A 22,120-nucleotide genomic window follows, 5' to 3' on the forward strand; every position below is an offset into this window, starting at 1 on the left:
TTATTTCAGTCGTTAAAATTATAAAATACTATTAAAAACGATACGGTTGTGAAATGTTTAAATTACAGTGATATTAATACGAGGTCTTACAGTACCGCGCGGCGTGTTTCTATAATTTTAATAATAATTTCTAAATTCTAATGTTTAACAACGAAATGAGTTAATTAACCTATTTAAATTGGAATACAGTCTTGTAAAAATATTAGAATTAATTGTTTTCGTGAAAAGTAATCATTTTAATGTATTATATTTCAATACAAGATAAATGCCAAGAGTGTGATGTCGACAACAAAATACTTTTTACTCTGCCGCATTGAAAATTCATAGAAATCTGTTACATTATTGCTAGTGCGACTAAATACGGTGAACGCATTAAGTGAATGAGGGAATTTTAACAAAATAAATGTAACAAGTGTTTTGTATTACCTATAGGTATCCACTTTAATTAATAAATTGTGTACGCTTTTCTTAAGGGGGTGGGTGCGCATATTCCTTAATTTCCTACCCACTGTAACACCGCAAAAGATAATAATGGCATAGAGTTAACGGTACGTCGTTTTTTTCATTAGCGATGAAAATCGTGTACCTAGCCAATACGTAAAATAGTATAGGTACGTTTTTATAGTTATAACACTGCAACCGTTATAAGGGTTTTGTTATTTGCAAGGGTTAACAAGACGTCGGTATATATCTTTTGAATGCGATTTCGTTTATTACTTTTGAAAACCGTTTCGTTTATTAATTATTATTATTATTGCTAATGTTTTTTACATATATAACAATATATAATAGGCCGGCTGTGTTAACGTTTGTTCCATGCAAATTATAAAATTAGTGTTAAACAAGTCATTAGGAAAACATAATGAAATATTGCTGGCAACAGTGAGTACGTTTCTATGAAAAAGGTTTTAGTGAATTTAATTTCCATTTAATAATAATAGTAATAGGAATTAAATACGTTTAACATTTGTTTTACGCTCGGGTTATTTTTATTTTTAATAAAACTTATTTGTTTTGAAATTGAACGATAAAAACTCTATTTTCAATTTAAATTAATACAATTTTATATTCAAACTTTAATTAGTATTTAACATACGTATAATACGATAGTTAATTAAATTTGAGATAAAAAGAACTGTCGGTCATAAAGTTGTTGAAAAACCTTAACTTTCATATACTTACGGAAAACACTTAAGCTCGCTAGCAATACTGAAGTAAGTACCTTTAATATTCCTGTTTACTGATTTAAAAATACATAACAGTTTAAAAAATATAGTTATTGATTGTTTGCATTCCACGATAATAAAATTGATTAGTTCCGTGCACCTACCCATTTCAAAATTAATTGACTTTTCGTAACCAGGTTATCTGAAAATTAATAATATGACAAATGTCAATGAAATAACTATAATATTACGAAGTAAAAAAATTTAGTTATATGAAATAAATTGCAATCTTTTTTTTAAAATTTTTTTTTATTAGATATATGTACACGCTTCAATGAAATAAATTATTATTCTAAAAGTGTTAGATTATATACAAATTGTGACAGATTTAAGTTATAGTATTTTATCTGAAATTATGTGTTGGAAAAAATTAAGTATAATATATTCTCACTGTTGAATTGATTGAGGAAATTCTGATATTGATGGACTGTTGAGAAGATGTTGATTAATATATTGATACTTGGAATATTTTAATCCGTATGTCTGTTTACTTTCGCACTTCATCGAAAATATCTGAGATATATACCGGATAGTTGTGTCTATATTATAGTGCACATGCGAATTAATATAATATAATACTTTTTTGTCTAAACACAACAGGTGGAATTCTTCACTCAATCGAACTGCAAATCCAAAGCCAACCCATACATAGACAGGGGCTCTGGTGCGGTGGACGACAAGTATTTCGGTGGACACCCTGTTCCAAAAACTTACGTCCCATACGAAACGGTAGTCAAGGACAAGTTCAGATATCAAACCATTACATTCATGAAAGTACGTGGATATGATAAAATAATATATTATTAGTTATATTACTATTTACCATCATCGGTGATTTGTCGAAAACACAATCCATAAACTTGCACGCGCAGTTGTGTACATATTATTATTAATTAATCTCAAGGAACCTATCGAAAGCTTATTATTGTAATGCTTTTGCTCTTGTCGGTCTCACGTAGCTGTTCGTATTCGCCGTTTCCGACGGCAGCGAGTTATGATGGTAATTAATTAAGTCCGCGTTTAATCAGAATCATTACGGCTTAAAGGTTTTCCGCCCGACGAGTGCAACTAGCGAACAGTGCCAAACAAAAATACATATATTTTATTAATTCCGTCTCTGTGAACCACCGTATATACACTTACCTACATGAAATATAATCATTTATATACTACATTATACACAACGTCATCGGTCTATTGTTGTACGGTATTATATTATGCACTGCCGAGATAAAACAACTTTATTATAATATTATGTTGATTTTAATAACTCAATCTTTGTATCATTGACGGAGTCTGTTATTGTACGACTACAAATTATTATATGATTAATTGATAGAATCAAAACGTCTACGGATCTTAAACCATAATAATATACCGTATGTCTTATATTATTTTACAGCCGTTATGCTACAGCGATAACACTTATAGTTTAAAAAAAAACCACTCATCAAATTATATGCAATTGTATTAACCTATATAATGTATTTCAGCATTACGAGAATTATTCGTTTGAAGAACTCCGCCTGGCGTCACCGTCGGCAAAAGGCGACTCGGAAAAGCTGCCGATGGAGTCGCAAGGCAACGGTACTTACACCGTGTACTGGACGCCGATTGCCACCGGATATTACGACATCAGGGTGGAAGTGGACGGATATCCACTGACGAAACAAGTATTTAATACCATACGACATTTAACGTAATAATGTACCTATTATGGCCTATACATAATATTATATATATTAATGTCATCTGACGTAATAATAATTGAAGGAAACCACGTGTATTTGAGAAGTGTTAAATTAGTATCATATAATTCGCTCGCATACTAATCGGCTACATAGGAACCATATAGGTAATTTTAGTTTATCTTATTTCGGTGCGTCAAAGCGAAGAACGTATTGGGATTTTCAAGGGGTTGCGCGTGAGCAGTGCAACTCGCTTTGCATATTATGATAATATTTATGGTCGTGATAAATCGAACGCGTCGATCGGACGGCGTATCCGCCCCACGTCCTTCCCGCCGCAGAGTATTTATCACAAAAATCACATCCACCTAAGAGCGAGCCCACCCGGTCTTAGACAAATGTCGAACAATTTCTCAACGGGCATCAGCTTCGGGATCTTTTTTTCGAACGCGATGATTGCTTTTCGCAGAACGTTTATTATAAATAACATAATACCGGCACACCCGCCCACCGCGACCCGTCCGATTCGAATAAACGCGCATCGAAAAAAAAAATACGCCGCTTCGTCGTACCACGATAAAACATATATTATTATAATGTTATTTTATATACGCGCGCACGTCCGCTATTCCGACGAACAATAATTTCCATCGACTAACTAAATAAATAAAAATATGTGCGCAGAGTGCATACACCATACCTATAAATCATTATATAATAATAAGACGACGCGACGAGCTTTTACAACCTTAACCACATTACCGCTGCGCGTGTTTACAGACGAAACACATCGACGTGAAGGAAGCGCCTTTCAATGGCGCCAAGCCCCCGGATCACGGGCAGGCGCTATCGTCTCCCGCCGCGAAATTGCTGCAGCACGTGGGCAAATACAGCGCTGGACTTCGGATCCGCACGCACCCGTCCCTCCAGTCCGAGCAAATTGGATTCATCCCCGTCAAAGGGATCATCGGGTACACCGACGAGGTGAGTGCTCCTCCGGACAGACGACAATAATATTATTGTCTGCAGCGCGCGAATTTATAAGCTAACAACATTATATTATGATATTGTGATGTTGTCGAGACAAAGGTCGCGTTCTGTGACGGAGAGCATACAGATGTAATTTTATTTTCTATAACCGATTTTGCGGAACGCTTATTGTTTCGTCACCGTAGAAACGAATAAAATGTAAAAATTACCTACTGTGTACTTATTAATACATAATTATAATTCATACATTTTCTTCGGAGCGGAAAATATATCGATTATCGTGCTACGTTTATCCATTTAGACTCTGATTTTATCATGACAGTAATAATATGGTTTGTAAATGCACACAAAATCAACGATTGTATAATTAATTAATAAAAAACAACACGTAGTTGTAAAAAAAAAATGATTTGTGTCACTAGCTGATCACTGTTGAAAATAAATAATGAATAATGTTATTGATTATTTTCAATAAAACTGGCACAATTTGATTTGTGTCACTCTTCATGATAACAAACTAGTGACTATGCAATAAGAGATGAACGACTAGATAGCCTATGATAATTTTGATATTTAATTAAAATGTCATTCTTGCACATAAAAATATGAGTATTTTTAATCGTTTTTGATTACAGTACACACTATTATTATTTTTTAATAATCTATTAATGTAATGCTGTGACCCATTATTAAGCAATGTTTGTTCTTGATGGTAATTTTTTCTATTGTTACCTTCTAAAAAATTATTACAATAATGAATAGCTAGACGAATTGTTTCTGATTTCAACTTCCTATTTTGTTTTCGTTTGCAGGTACGTTTAATAATAGGATTTTTCATTCAACTTATGGTACTTATCAAATCCACTACAACCCATTTAAGTGTACACAGCTCACACTTTATACGTGACTTCACCCTATTTCGTTTCAGTATTCATAACTTATATTGAGTCGATTTTTCTGGTATCTCATCAATACTATGATATTTCCTAAACGCATTTTAATAATCAAATTATAGTTACTCGGCGTTTTGAATAGGCAATTTAGCTACACTCCTGTCGCGGGTGCATTTCTTTGGTATTATGTGTTTTGAATAGGTTGAAAAATAAAAACAATAATAATATTTACAGTTTATATAATATTATATACAGTATACATTGCATATTTTCCAATAAAGCCAACACAGAAAACTATAAGACCTTATCCCCCCCCCCCCCCCCTTAGCAGTCTATCCTGTATTCTTACCATAACCTGTAGTATATTAGACGTGTTCATGAGTTAACAAACGTTTATCGCCGTCATGGTGTTTTGCATAGCGATCGAGTCTGTTTTATTTTTAGTTTTTACCAAATTAAAGCGTTCTGCAGTCATGTTTTATTTTCAATTTCCAGTTGTTTCCCATGTGGCGTTTAAAACTTTAAGCCGCTAAAGGCTAAACAGAATTTAACATCAATACAGTTACACGATGCACATTATAATGGCTGTAGTGAAAAAAATGTACAGTATAATAAGTAAACTCGAATAAAACTTCGGGCTGTGACGAAATGACGGCTTATCCGGATATTGGCTAAAATAATCAAAAGCAAAAATGCGAGCAACCTGTTATCAATTAATATGTTAATTGAGTTATATAATATTCTGAACAATTTTATGGGTGGAAAAAATGTATAATTAATATGTACATTAAAAAACCATTTATTTTATTTTTATTTTTGAGTAATAAAAAATAACAGTTTTATATTGAATGGATTTTAATTTGAAAACGAATAAAATAATGATTAAAATTTACTACATAGCTTGTATAAACTGAATATTTATAAAATATATCAAATTAGTAGATTACTTATTATCACTTATCAGATTCAATATTTTCATTTTTAAGTTCCGCATTCCTTTTAGTGATGCATTGATTACTAATAAGTACCTATACTATATACTTCTCTATAGCATTATTTATTATTGTAATTTTATTTTATCGATAATGTTACTCAATGGGAGTTGCCCTACTCAATAATTACTATATACCTCTACCTATACTTAGATAATATATTTATGAACACTTATATAATATGGCTACAAATATAACATCTTTGGTATAGCTTAGTTAATTATATACAAAAATATTTGTCTAATAAAAATATGTTTGTCATGTAAAATAATGGTTATTGAATCAATTAAATTACCTATAATATACGATAGAAACCATTCGTAAGTTCGTAATTATTTTTGTTATGTGTTTGAAAAATATTTAAGCTTTTCATAATTACAATACAATTGCGATCGTTCGTATGGACGTAAAATTAAACGACTTGTTTAGATTTTCAAATAGCAGCAAATCTATAGTTTTTAGTAATTTCGGTCCACGTAAAAATAAATCCACCAGTTATTTATACAATATATTATTATATACTCTATATGTACGTGGCACTATAGATTTCCGTTATAGGCTTATGATATAAAAATAATATGTGTAACCTAATATGAATCTCGGGTTGAAAGCATAGTTTTGAAAAAAACATTAATTTTATATCATCTAGTTACATTGCTTTCGTTTAGTTTTTTTTTAAAATGTTTTTGCTATTTTTCCTTCGTCTCGTTGATCGCAAACACAATCTTCACAGATGAGCAACGACGACGGTGATTGGGTTCTGTTAAACTCGGAATCGGTGGAACGGCATTGCCAGCGGAGCGCGCCGCACATCGAAGCGTGGTGCATGAGGGCCAACAAATATTTGAACAGCGAACAGTTCTTGTTGCCGGTGAATGGGAAAACCGGTGGACCGAAAGCGCCCGCCGCAGCCAAGGGAAACTGCAGCGACAAACGTGCGGTCGTCGCGATTCCGGACATACCGAAGCCGCCAAACAGAGAAATGTACGTACTTACCAATATATAATATACAATATTGCCATATCGGTTATAATATTATATTTTTGAAGGTTGTGTGATGTGCGTACAATCAGTGGTCTTTGGGTTGGGGTTGGGGTTGGAGAACCTGTTATTAATACGGTTAATTCGGTGAGAGGATTTTTAGAGCCGCTTGACTAGTAGTCGTGACTGTAGTTGGAGAGATCCAAGGAAGATGGTTTAAATAATCAGCTAATATATTTCGTACATTTACACACCCTCGTCTGGAAATTTCAGCTAGTGGCTCGACATTTTTCCTATTTTAATTTCAGAAATAAAATATTGCGTTTTCTATGCTTGCGTAGAATATATAGCTGCTTCACTATAAACAATTTTAAAGAGTCGAGTGCGAAACTAGTATCGAAATAATTATTAATATAATAACAATTAACATATTTTGTATAAGTAACACAACGGGCATTCTAAAAAGGCATAATGATTAGTGATTATTATATGGTTGAAAGTGTTGAAACATTATTCTATCATGTTTACCGTACAATGACACTATGTTAATAATGATTATCAAAAACAACAATGTCATAATGGTCCGTGTTTTTTTATATATTATTATTAATAATGAGTAATGACAGTATTTTTATTACTCGTTTTAACCATATTTTTATAACATGAACTATAAATAAAATTACCTTTTACATTTTTACCGGTTTCCAGAACTAATGGAATAATAATAATCTCGTACAATATATATATGAAAATGTAATTCGAAAACAAATCCAAAGTTAGAATTGGACAGCATTTTCACTTTCATTCATTTTTAATTGTACATTTGTTACAAAACGTATATATATATATTATAATATATACAAAAAGATGATTATTATTTTTTTTATCTCTTTTAGTTTTCTTATAAAATGTAAAACAACATTAAAGTTTTTTAATCAAACTTTGACATAATTTGAAATTGTTTAGACGTTCGCGGGACGAGCAAAATCAATAATTCGTTTTCAATTATACATTCAGATTTATAAGTGTTGTATTAATTCCTTAGTGCATAAACTCGAATAAATATTTAAGGCAACGTCCTTTACGTTTCCATTACTATATTATACGAGTGTGTATTATAGCATGAGTGCTATACGTAATTTAATCATTATGCAAAGCATATTTTTATTTAATTACTCGCTCCGGATTTTAATTGACATTACTTTAATTGAAGAACAAAACTTATTTATAGTTGTGTACCTAAGTTACGTATTAAAGTTATTTGCTCAATGTATGCAGTTTTGTGCATACATAAATCCGCGACTTCAAATATGTACACGTATTTGCATATTGTGTTATTTTTAGTCGTTGTTATGAATGTAGCAAAACCCTATCGTGTACCAGCAATATTTGTTTTAGAGAACCGCGTAAAAAGTAAAACAGGTTCGGTTGCATGCGCTTGAAAAAACCAAAAACGAAAACGTAAATATCATTATGTATATCGATCTCTATATTGTTACGAATAAAACATATCTACGAACAAAAATCAATGCGAAAACGCGATCCGGTCAGTTATTCAGTTCATTGTACAAACAGATGGCCGTGTGTATAAATTATATTATATATCTGAATTTAATGACGGTCGCAAAGTCCATATAATTTCTAATAGTAAATACAAATGACGTTAATGGTCACTAAAATGTGGACTCGGAATTTCCGAAACACAAACTTATTGCATAAACACCAATACCTAACCTATAGGTATATATTAGCGTATATACGCCAAATTCGTTTTTCTTTAATTTAAAAATTATTACTGCACAGCCGTCACACACGCATTATACATACACACTACACAAAATTATAGTACTTGCACATGTATTATACATATTTGTATATACTTTTCATGAGCATCCGTTAATGTGCTCTAATGTTGGCACAAAAAAAAATGTTAAATTAACGGAATAATATAAAACGCTTGATGTCGCTATAATATAAGTTATGTAAATAAATAGCTTTTGTCTTTAAAATCGATATTAGTAAATAATGAGGAAAAAAAATCGGGAAAATGTTCATTCCCACCGTTATTGGCATCGGAATGACTAATATAATATACCTGTATACGATACACATATTTACATATATTATATTTGATGACTTATTATTTCCATCAATCCTTCTCCTTAGGCGTCATATTATTATGGCCATTAATAAAAATATATTTATTCATTATGTTAATAATAATATGAGGTATCAACGCGGTAGGCTGGGTAAGTTATTTCGATATTGTTAAAATGAACCATTATTTAAAAAAATAGACTGAATTATGGAATAATGTTAATTATAATAAATTAATTAATAATTTAACCATGACATTTTTATTGAAATTAGATATTTTTATTAAATATTATTTTTCATTCAACCTGGTTTTTTTAAATTAATAATTATAGTTAAATTAAAAAAATCCTTATAGGATAACAATTTAAAAAGGATAAAAAAGCTAAATAATAAATTGATATTAAAAAAATGTAATTTCAATCAAAAAAAGTTTAGTTAAATTAATAAACCCTTGTAGGAAAAAACTAAAAATCTAAAAACCTAAATAGGATAAAAAAAAATCAGTTGAATACTGGTGTGAACTTGGCAGCGCAACTAGAAATTTTTTACCGGTGAAAATAATGTCCAACAATGATTGTAAGTTGTCCAACAATGTCCAACAAATTTGTTGTATTGATTGGATCGATGTCTGCTAATGTTGCGCTGCCAAGTTCACAAGGATAAAAAAATGTTCACGTAATACGTAATGTAATAACTTATAATACATAATATATTCGTCAACATTTTTTTTTTTAGTTATAGTATTCTTAGAATATACTATATATAGTTGCGTTAACAGCAAAATACAGTTTAAAATTAAATATGAAATTGCATTGAATATTTCTCACTCTGCCATACATGATGTGCAGGGGGAATTGAAAAACGGGCGGGAGTTATCGTTGCGCTATAAGACGTTATATCTTTCCATTCGTATTTTTGTTTTATTTTATTTTTAAGTATAGTCATTATTAACTCTGGTTCTTAATTTATGGTTTGGGATACGGAGTGGACTACGGCCGCGGTGTCAGTTGTAACGCACACCGTCACCGGTTTGAATTCCGGCCACGGGTGGCATCGCTCTCTGGGCAAGCAACTGTCTAGACGGCGAGACCACCATCCCCTAACCAGGCATGGCAGAAACCTACGGGTGCCCAAATAGAAATTCTGCCAAATAGGCGTCCAAACTCTGCCTTTGGGCCTACTCCCAGATATCGCGCCGAAAAATCGATGGTTTGACTATTTCAGGTGTGATACCGTCTAAACATGAGTAGGTACCGATAATAATTGTCATTACTCATTATGCCTGATTTTTTTTTCAACGTCTCTCCGACCTAAAGACTCACGACTCACCACTGCGTATAATATTGCGTTTATCTTTATAATGTAATGTGTTGCATTTTGTTGCACTTGCAATAATTATTATTCCTACTCTGCAGACCCAAGTCTTCATCGATGCTTCCACCGCCACCACCGCCGCCACCACCACCACCACCACCTCCGCCACCGCAACAGCCGTCTCCTGACCACTCTGCAGGGCAGCCAGTCGACTACAAAGTCGTTGTGTGCGGCGCCTCGGGACACAACATCCGGAATCAGCCGACGTTCAAGGCCACACCGGTCGGTATGCTCGTCCAGGGCAACATCGTTCAGGCCGTGGACAGGGTGACCAACGGCGAGGGCGTGTGGGTCAGACTTTCTGACCAGTGCGCCGCGGCACACTGCGGCGTTTCGTGCGCGACAGCCTGGTCGCTGGCGGCTGACACGTCGCAAGTCATCTACTTGAAACCGGAAAAGGATCAGAGTGAGTTGATATTAAAAGCAGTATGTCAGGGTGCCTTTTGTTTGTCTCTCTCCGGCCAACGCGCAACATAGACAAAACGCATTCACTCAAAATATATATATATATATATATATATTAGTAATTTCAAGAGTAAAATCTTAAATCACCCATTTCAGTAATTATAGAAAATAATATTTTTGAAGGTATATCAATTTATGTAAACAATGTCACAAAAAATATTCATTTAAATTTAAACTTTTTTTTATTATATTAAAAACGAATTTAAAGTCAAATAATAATAAAATGTAAAATCGATATTTCAAACCATCAAAAATATTATAACCTCAATAATTTTCGTAAGATGCGTTTTTACTCTAAGATTAATTAAACATTATTAAGATTTGTCGGGAATGTGTTTTGCGTTATATCTATGATATTCTATATGTCACTCTGTTGTTGTGTGTGGGTCTGAGAGAGAATAGACAAATATTGGGTGTGCATTTTTTTAATGCTAATTATAAACAGCAAATATTTTTAGTCATTATTGTGCGTTCCCTCAAAAGCGCCTATGGTATGGACCATTGCAAACGTTATAGTGTACTCCGTTTTGAGAAAATGTGGTCACTTCGCGCATACGACTAGAGCTGAGGAGTAGGTATTTTGGTAGTTGCGGCGGGGGAACGACGCGTTTTGGTTTTTGCGTAACCACATTCTCTTGGCGAACGGAGTATATAATATTATATAGCTATATGATAAGGAGCGCCATTAAACGTATTAATATACAATGAATATTCAATATAGGTATAAACAATACACTTATTGTTTATAAACGTTGAAAAATAAACTGAATACAATATTTTTAAGTTTTCCTTCAAATATAATGTTGACTGCATTATCGTTGAAACTAGTCGAATTTTAAGGCCGTCTATTGGGAGTGGTTTGTAGTAATCTCATGGACAGCTAGTCCCCATAATAATCCCCTGCCATAGCCATCGTCTGACTAAATCCATGCAGGTCAACTGTGTGGTCGAGTGCACCGTGGCCACATCGAGACTGTATTTTTGTTTCGCTTGTTTTTCACAGTGTATTATTATGCCCAGCTATAATTTTGATTTTAAAAACGATTACGCAAATTGAATATTTAAAGAAAAACAATTTATCATTTCGAGTCTATTAAATCAAGTCTTGAAGCCCTGAAAGTTTGACCGGTCATTATTGTATTAATGCGGATGCATTAATTATAAGCCACTATGTCCCTTATCTTCTAAAACCCACTGCTAGGGTAAAGGCTTTACTGCAGGAAAAGCGGTACAATTAATCAGGATAACCTAACCTATCTTATTGTACCTACAATATGTGAGAGTTCAATATTCATAGATATAATAAAATATCCATACGACTCGATGCGGAAGAAGCAACCTTTTTACACACCACTGCGCCTTTTTGGTAACGTATAAAATTATAATTAATTACCTACGCATTTGGCATATTATATTAATACTACTATATTTTATAACGCTGTTTAATGCGATAGAACTACACAAGTCCGTTATCATTTTGATTGAAATTAATCAGTATAAAGTCGTAATGATTGATAAGTAAACGCCGTTAATTTTTATTGAATATTGTTCGCCAATATGACATATTGATATGAAATATTTCAATTTTAAATAACTTATGAAATTATTACAATTGGTACATATTATTTTTGCATATACTCGTTTCAGTATATTATTATTTTTTTATATTTTGTATAATATGTAAATACAATTATAAAATCACGTTGTAGAAAATTTTTAACTATATAAATGTTCAGAATAAATTACTAAACACAGGTGTATTTACTGCACTTTAAAAATCAAACTCATAATCTCACGCAAAACTATGGTCGTTTAGAATAAAATTATTGAAATTCCATATTCCAGTAAAAAAAATTCTGTACATGTCTGTAATGTTACTATTTGTAATGATCGTATAGATAAAACTACCGAACTAAATCGTTTTCTACCCAAGGCTGGAGGAAAATACATTTTCATCAAAACGAACGTCACACAAAAGTACCTATATTTATTAAATAAACTGAAATGCAAATTTTCTAATAACGCGCATTGCTTGGTATAGTTAAACTGTCTGAAATACTATTACTAAGAGTCGGCATGTCATTCATGCATTTAGACTGTCAAAGTTCATCAAAATATTATTCAGACATATTATATATTTATAGGTTAGTACGCATATATTTGAGTATCGAATAGGAAAACAAACAAATTTAGTTAATATATAAATACATTTTATTTAACAGTTTAATTTACGTTAACCCGTCGCCACTCGCCAGGATACTGTAACGTTCGTTATCGTTTATTAAATACTATAAAATACAATTAGACCCACAGTGTGGGTACGACCCATCATGTTATCGTCAATTATTAATTTTTTAAAAATCAACTTTCAATCAACTCGTATATGAGCCATACTTATAAACTGATATATATATATATATATATGTATATATTTAATAATAATATGTGCTAATGTGGTATAAGTAATTGTATATCGGTAACTATATGTAATATTGTGACATAATATATTCAAATCAACGTGGTTTTAAAATGTTCAATTTCTTGTGTACGAAATACAATAATATAAAATACTAAAATAAAGTAAAATTTTAAATATAATATGTATATTATAATTTATAACCATCGATATGCTAATAATAATAATATTATTACAATAATGCAATTATAATTATAGCATAACTTGTCTTGTACCTATAATAGTGGGTTTGTGGTTTTATGTTGGTTTTAATTAATTGCTCGATTTCGTGATCGTGAAAGTTTTCAAAAACATAAATTACGAAATTATTTAAATTTTAAAAAATCGCTCGAATGTCGAAAAAATAATAAACGACCGCTCTGTGCATACCTACAACACATCACACACACGTAAAAAAAAAACCAAAGTAGGTTACTTTGAGGGGTGCACATGACCGACGAACTGCAGTCTGATTTACTCACGGTTTAATAACAATTTGACGATAGAGTATCAAAATTCAGCGGTAGGACTACAACCACCGTTGTAATACCTCCATGTGCACATATTATTATTTTGATACATATAATAATATTATAATATAGTGTACACAAATTTGGCTAAACACACTCCTCTTTCGATGAAAACTTAAACAATAAATATCGCACACACACACACAACATTTCCATTGTTTGCCATATCATTAGTGCACAGAACGGTACCTGCAACCGACCTTCCTTCCACCTCCCCTCCCCTCCCCCCCCCCCCCCCCGCCAACAAAACGCCAGCGCGATGCCGTGAAAACGTTTCACGTTGATGAATTCCGCGACTCGAACATGGCTAATTTGTTTGTTGCACTCGTATGTATTATAATAGTGTTACAAGCGCACACAGATTGTTTCGAATTTCGGTCGGTAAATTAAACGCGTACAGTAATTCAATTTGCTGCGGCGGCAGCACCGGCAGACGGACGCGCGCATCCGTTAAACGATAATTAAAATCTCCGCGTGCGTGTTAAAATATTATAAACGTGTAGTATAGGTAAATACGGTAGCGAATTTCGCCGGAGTCGGAATTTAATAAATCGACGTGTGCCCCATAAGCATCTACCGCCAGCGACGAGGTCCTTATACCTAACCTGTGGTAAATACCCGCGCTGAAAAAGGGGTTACACACTCGCGCGCCGCGATCGGGCCGCGTGCCAGGCGACTTTAATATATCTGGACGAAAGCCCAAAATTATCAATTACTATAACGCTGCAAGTATATATAATATATATATATATACATTATAAATGCTTATTTTACGCGATATATCTTGTTAATAAGTCACCGCGGGCTCGTAATATATATATATATATATTTATAAATTATATATTGTAGCTGACGCCAAATTATCGATCAAAGACTGCGCGGCAGGTACTCGCTGGCCTCTATATTAGGTATGTCTTGTGCTGTTTTCGATCGTCTTTTAAAAGGGAAAACCGTTTCGCGAATCCACGACCAGTCGACGTCCATCGTTTGCTGCTGCAGATATAAACGAAAGCCCACTCCGCATTTATGATGACATTCATATAATCATATCTCAGATTTGAACAAGATACGTGTCTTTTTGTGCACACTAAAAAATGAACCTGTTCTTAGTAACCAAAACTTCGAAAGTACATTATAATTATATTTTTATTTGGTATACATATTAATATAGCTAGCTCGTATAGCTGGTACCCATGTGAACCCCATGACCCACGAGCCGTGGCGCGGGTGTAAGTTAAGCCGTATAGTGCGTATAATGTTTTTTTCGCAAATACTTAGCACATTTGTTTTACGTAGACAGTCGTCGGTATTTCGTTCAACATAATATTACATAAACTCAAAATTTTCTCGGGAAAAGATAATTGGGGCCTTTAAAGGTAAAATGTCTATGAGAAGATCATGAAAAACGCAAGGAGTAGAAGTTTTTTCTTTTGCTGCAATACTATAATACGAATGATTTCACATATTTTCTCGAAAGTAATACATTAATTAATTAATTTTAAATAATTATATTTTATATTCTTTGATTTTTTAAAATTAGATTATGTCTGAATTGATAAATTATAACAATATGTAGGTATAGGTATACATTTTCTTTTTTAATTTAACTTCAAAATCAAATATCTTTTCCGATACATTTTTCGGAGATGCTAAATGAACCAAACTCTTACCTATTTTAATGACTTTAAATGTAAAATGGCAGATATCCAATCCCCTTAACCCTATTCTTTCAATCTTATTTTATTTTATATTTTTGAAAAATCGAAATGGTACTTATAAGTTAGTTAAACCAAAAACTATATTTAACCTTTTAAATAATATTTTTCTCAATAACCAAATCCAATAGTTATGGCCAACTTTAAACTTATTTGATATTTTTTATTCATTAAAACTGTAAGTATTTATAGTACTTTTAGGTATATTTTTTTTTTTTTTTAAAAATCAAGAAAGTAAAATATCTGAAGGTTATTATTATTAGCCATTTATATTAAGTTTTTAATATTAATAATAAATACATAGGACGTGGATTACTTTTATCATAACTGGCTCAAACAGCAATTACAAATTTAAAGTGCTTTTATTATATATCTTAACATATTTTATTATAGATGTAATTTTTTTTTCTTTAATATTTTTTTTTTACAAACGAAAGCAACCACATAATATTCTATTTATTTCTAAGGATTTGTATTTAGTCTCTTATTTTTCAAAAATGTGGTCAGTAAATATTAAATTATGAAAAATATATAAAAAATATACAACTGGCTGCCGTCAATATTAATGATACAGTTGATTAAGTTTGAAATAAATTTGAAGAGCTTCACGTATATTTACATTGGTCGTAATGTTGTTTTAATATCTAATTAAATGATTATTAAAATAATATACTTCCACGTAGTTCCTACTTTTATAACTATATGAAGTTATATATTTTGTTTTAATTAATAGAAAAAATAATAGTCGTGAATGCAAATTGTACACATTAAGTAATTAAACGCTTCATAATAATATTATAAACATTAAACATATTACTGCTGGTAATACATGGACAATGACATGGATCGTATTTAGATCGAAGAGACCAAATACAAAAGTAATGTTGAGTTACATATCGAGTTTTTGTAGCATAATGAGGGTTTGTTATAATACAGTGTGCGGGAAATTTCAAGAGGACTTTTTCTTTGTAATTGTGGAAGTTTTTGAGTTTTAAAGTTCTGCTGGTTTATCATAGCTAGATATGTCTATATCTCGGTTTTATATATGTACTCGTTTTAACGAACTAGATATTATGGTGAACGCACAGTGCTATAGATTGGCCTGTACGCTGTTTTCGATAAAAAAATTATAAAATTACGTACTATAAATTCTGTAACAAGGAGGAGGGGGGGAGTTAAATTATCAAACATTTCGTGTACCTACTTATAGACTATAGTTAGACTACATAATAATAGTATTATAATGATAATACTGTGGTAAAAAAAAAATTACAATTGTTTAATCGGAATTAGGTTTTAAAAAATTCGTAAACAATAAACATATTATATCTATCTATTTTAAGCTACTAAACATAAAATTTATGATTTCGTGTATTACGGTGCGATTTTACGCATTAGGTACATTACAATAATAGAGCGTTAACCAATGAGCAACATGGGTACCTATATATGTACATCAGTATAGTTTTCGGCGAGCGGTTAGAGATAGATTTTAAAAATTTTCCAAACGGGAACCACTTGCCCAAGTGTCTACTACATATCTGTCTACCCCTGTGCCGGTCTTGACGAAACGCAAAAGCGAAAGTCCTTTGAACCGCACCAGTCTATATTATACGCATAGCCTCTGTATATGATATGTATATACGGTGTATCTAATATACAACAGCAGCCGCCGCAGGTGGATCTCCGGTTCGCTTTTCCCCGCCGGTCTCGTGTTTATTTCATATAATAGATTAACTCGACTATATATATTATTATAATACACTGTACCTACCTACCTGCAGCGTAATCTTGGTCGGTCTCTTATATATTATATCCGTCGTCGCGCGGCCGGCAACTTTGTACACGAGAAAAACGTCAATAGCACACACGTTGACGACTTGTAAACAAAATTTCAAAGGACACAGTTAAAGAGCTTTGGTCGGAGTTAGTGCGGCGGGCTCCCTCGGGCTTAAGGCTTCCCGGTTTGTGTACACCCCCACCCCCACCCCCACCCACACCGCGCCACGTTACCTTCGGCGGCTACCTCGCACGCGTTTCTCATTCTCTTTTTGTGGCCACGCCGCGCCCGTTTGTTTAAAGTAAATATAACTACCGTATATTATTATTATTATTATGATGATGAAAAAAAATGTTCTCGAAATGTAATTTTCCGTTTGACATAACTCGACGAAACGTAATATTATCTCGTTTACGGTATAATAATATCTTTGTTATTATATTACAACCCGCAGATATGATAATGCGACGACTTATAAATAATGTTTTTTTCAACAAAACGTCAGCCGGTATATAATAATATTTTATTTAAAGGTGCTGCGCGAGTGTCTTAATCGTGGTGATATTTGTTCGACATTAGCGTTTGAGTTGCAGAACACGTCGTAAAAAACACACACTTCGAAAACAAATTTCGTCGACAGCTGTAGAGTTACCCAAACCTGACCTGACCGATTAGACGACCGAGTCTCCTGGGAAAATATTATATCATATGACCAGCTGTTTAGTCTATAATTGTTACACGTAGGGTTTTGAATTTGAAATATTTAACTTGAAATAGGTATTTCAAAATTGAAAATTAGGGGTTCTTCGGCCGGTACAATATATTAAATAATAATATACAGTTTCTTTCCCATAAATACGCATCACGATTATACCACGTTTACCATGGTGAGGTTACACATTCACTTAGAATTAATATTCGTCCACACACGTCATACCTATAACTCTTATGATTTTATGATAATCGCTTATTTTAAATGTGGATTTTTCAGTACCTCGAGATGATTTCATTATATAATGTGTGCACAGCGTACATATATCGTTATTGTTTCCGCGTACTTTTAGTACGGCCTTTGCAACCACTATTAATATTGGTGTTTGCGTACCAGCCATAATAATATTATCATGCAGGTACGCACGCGCGTGCGCACTGGCGTGTTGTTATTATATTTTCTTTCCGTGGTATCATTTTCGCTAAAAACTTTACAAAATGCTACACAATTTTCAGTGCCACACACGCATACTTACATAATATTATTATCATACGTACGTATTATGTCGTCAGCCGTTATCCACTCGCGGTCTTCGTATATAATATACATAGTTGCCATCTCGGCTACCGAAATATCATTATCTATAGGTATATAATTTTGTTTTGTTTTTTCAAACGACGGAGTCGGTACCGAAAACGTAAACGACTGCAACCTCCCAGAAAGGACATTTTGAAAGAACGCATAAAAATAATAATATAGTAGGTAAAAACATATTATAATAATATTATATAGGCTATTCGCATCCTTGGGAAAATACGTAAGAAAACCGGGTGGGCATACCTACCCGCGTTGTCACGTCATGTTTATAATACATTCTCGAATTCTCGATCACCGTTATAAAATATTATAATAAGTTATATTATTGTTGTATATTATAGTAATATGATAAGTTCTCGTTATAAAATCAAACGCTCGCAAACTTAAGCATTGTCAGTGCGGGCAGTGCGACGTTTCCTCTGCAACAATATATTATTATATTATTTCCCATTTCCTGCTCGGCGAATCGTCGCCTTAAGCTCTGTTTTATGATTGTTGTAGAGACAGCAAACCACGTCGCGACGGTCCCGCTCATGATTTTTCCGGCCATATTATATTATATTAATTTAATTAAATACCGTACACGCGTTATTCTAGACACGAAATTTCCCGGGCCAGCGTACGAATCGCATTCCTTTCCGGTCGCAGCATGCGTGCTCGGGGAAAAATTATTAATAGACAAATATTACACACATATAGGTACGACGTACGATTACATGCCACTACCGCCGCCGTATAGACGAAAATGACCTCAAAACAATGTGCCTGGGGGTGTATAGGCAATACACGAGCACGAATATCGGTATCAACGGAGGATATACAAACCATTCTATTGAAGTGTTACAAAGAATGTCGATGTAATAATTGTTTTTCACATTACATTAGCGTTTTTCGTTTAGGAGTACCACCCATCCATCTATAATAGTGATTGTTTTTGAAAAAGTAGAATATTTTAGAAAATTACAACAACGACTATATAACTGTAAGCTTAGGGACTTCTAGTATTTGCATATTTTTTCTGAATTGTTTAAAAACTATCAGAGTCAAATATAAATCCTATTCATGTTATATAGAATTTAAATACACAATTTTACTGCGCATATTTTTGCATATTTGAATGTTTTTTCTTATTATAGTATATTTTAACAGCGTGTAGTTTTCAAGTTAAGTTTTCACTAGAGGCCATTTATGAAGGCTTCTATTAATGAAGACGATTTACACTGTTTAAATTCATTCACACCATCGTGCATATCATCGCCTATGAATAGTATAGTATATTATAATACCATGTACACTGTACAGTATAGTATATCGTATTTCCCACCTGAGGCCCAAATTTAACGGCGATTAGATAAAATTATGTACTAAATTAATAATTGTATAGACCGATGTCTATCGCTTTTACTTGACGTGTACCTAGGTTTGTGTTGTTTAAATGTCAAAGGTACAACAATCGACTAGAAAACGTCTAAAAAGTTTTGTGATTGAGTTTAAACTTTTAAAGATGTATTTTCATCGGATGGACATATTTTCATATGACATATGCTATTATTTTTTTACACTCTATGGAATAAAAGTGGAGAGTAATAACTAACAAGTGATTAAAATATGTTTTCCAACATCTAAAACTGGAAAACAAATCCGAGCAGTTCAGCGAAATGAAAATAAAAATAACTAGGTAACACAACAATTAGTTACAAATAAAAACGCAGGAAAAAAGAGTTCTTTTCATCGAGATTTATGCGAAGCTTTGCTTTCGGAAAATATCTCCCTAAATAAGTTATCGAATAACGATTTCAAATTATTTAAATATACCTAACCTAACCTACTAAGGTTGAACATGACAACGTCTTATTGGTTTTAAGCTATGCAGCCGCGTGTAATATGGTCAACGTCGGGATTCCGATACAGACCCTCTAATCTAATTTATTTAATGTGCTCTGCTCCTGCTCTGCATCAACTAGCTGAAAACCTACGAGATAGATTTCCGGATGTTGGTTAAGTAGTATCTTCTGTAAAACAGGTATTTTGAAAAGCGCACCTATACGTACACAGTCATTTAAAAATATTACAAACAATGAAATACCATTACCGCCAGAGCACATATTATAACGATATGGGGTTACTTGGTTTAACGCTATATTGTATTATTGTGAACACATTGCGGAAATTCAATCAGATGTACAGACGTTAACGAAGCTGTTTCAATTCGCACAGCTAAAAAATTTTTGGAAAATAACAGTCTGCCATGTAATTTAACATTTATAAAATTAATTAGGTATTATATTGATATACCTAGTCTATAATAATAGTCACCTTCGCTAATGAATAATTTCCTGCAGCATACACCGAGGAATTCGGAGTCAGTGGCGTATACATACATTTTGTTTAAGGGGGAAGGGATCAGACAAAAATTTAAACCTAGGTACCTGCACATTAAAAGAATAAATAACAAAATGTATGTAATATATAAGCATTTATTATAGGCTATAGCATATCTATAAACATTTAAATTTTAGTGAAAATAATTTAAGTACAAAGTTTGTATTATTAGATAATATATTAGATTAATACACGGAAAATAAAACGATTAAACTTTTGAAGCAAAAATTTATTTTTTATAATAATTATTATAATACGATATATCGGTCTGCTGAACCTTTTTTCGATTACTTACTTATAGTTGTCAGTAGCCCTTTCAAAAATTCGAAATTGCGCCCCTGCATCAAACAATTATAGTACAAATTGAATTGAATTTTTTTTTTTGATGTTTTCTTGTAACGCACTAACTCGACTAAGAACACTATTTTATAAAATTAAAGAAAAGGCCTACAGAGGGATATACCCCTCACATCGCCTCTTGTATACGCCCCTGTACTTAGGACACACTCAATCGGTTACATTCAGCAATAAGGATAATAGTATGATATTATATAGCCACCCAAATTATCAATAATATTAATCGTTATGAATACGATTGTCTACAGCCCGCAGGTTAGGTTAGCTAATTGTGGAGATAAAAAAAAAAAATCGCCAATAATTGTAACGAAATCTGTCAAACCAGTCATCGATGATAGGACTCAAAAACGGCGTAGTAGAAGTATCGAAATCATTATCACTATCACTCAATTACTGCGTATTCCCTACGACAGTAGTTGTTATTATATCCATGGTTAGCCATGTAGGCATATAAGTGTGATAATGCGTCGAACGAGCACTGCTCGTCCATCGATGAATATAATATATTGAAGGCGCCACTCGATGGCGTTTCGGGCGCATAATATTATTATTACGTACATGTCGTCGTAAAATCAATCGAAATTTACATTCGAAATTGTTTACAGAAATGGAGCGACAAGACCTGCAGTGTTTCGTGCAGCGAATAGACAACGAGGTTAGAGACCCTAAAGTGACCAACAGGAGCAACAACGCCAACACGCAGCCACCACGTTTCAACACGAGTTCGTACGTGATCGAGCAGTTGGACATGATGGGTGAGACACCGTGAAGTTATTATATCCCATCGTGTTTGTTAACGATAACCTATAACTATAGTAATTTAGTACAATCACGCTGCGTTTCTTCTATTATACTATCTATGTATTCACTATGTTTCTTAATATCA

The 22,120-nt window shown here is 32.8% G+C and overlaps 1 protein-coding gene across 1 annotated transcript in view; it reads left to right on the top strand.

Annotated features, from left to right (window-relative positions):
* Positions 1–22,120, top strand: part of LOC132943468 (E3 ubiquitin-protein ligase MYCBP2) — a 280,697-nt gene that overhangs the window by 238,991 nt on the left and 19,586 nt on the right. The window contains 6 exon segments of the mRNA XM_061012481.1: positions 1,827–2,000; positions 2,720–2,899; positions 3,695–3,898; positions 6,523–6,773; positions 10,283–10,647; positions 21,840–21,989. Of these exon segments, the coding sequence (XP_060868464.1) occupies positions 1,827–2,000; positions 2,720–2,899; positions 3,695–3,898; positions 6,523–6,773; positions 10,283–10,647; positions 21,840–21,989 (1,324 nt within the window).

This window comes from Metopolophium dirhodum, chromosome 4, assembly GCF_019925205.1.
Source record: "Metopolophium dirhodum isolate CAU chromosome 4, ASM1992520v1, whole genome shotgun sequence".
NCBI classification, from domain to species: domain Eukaryota; kingdom Metazoa; phylum Arthropoda; class Insecta; order Hemiptera; family Aphididae; genus Metopolophium; species Metopolophium dirhodum.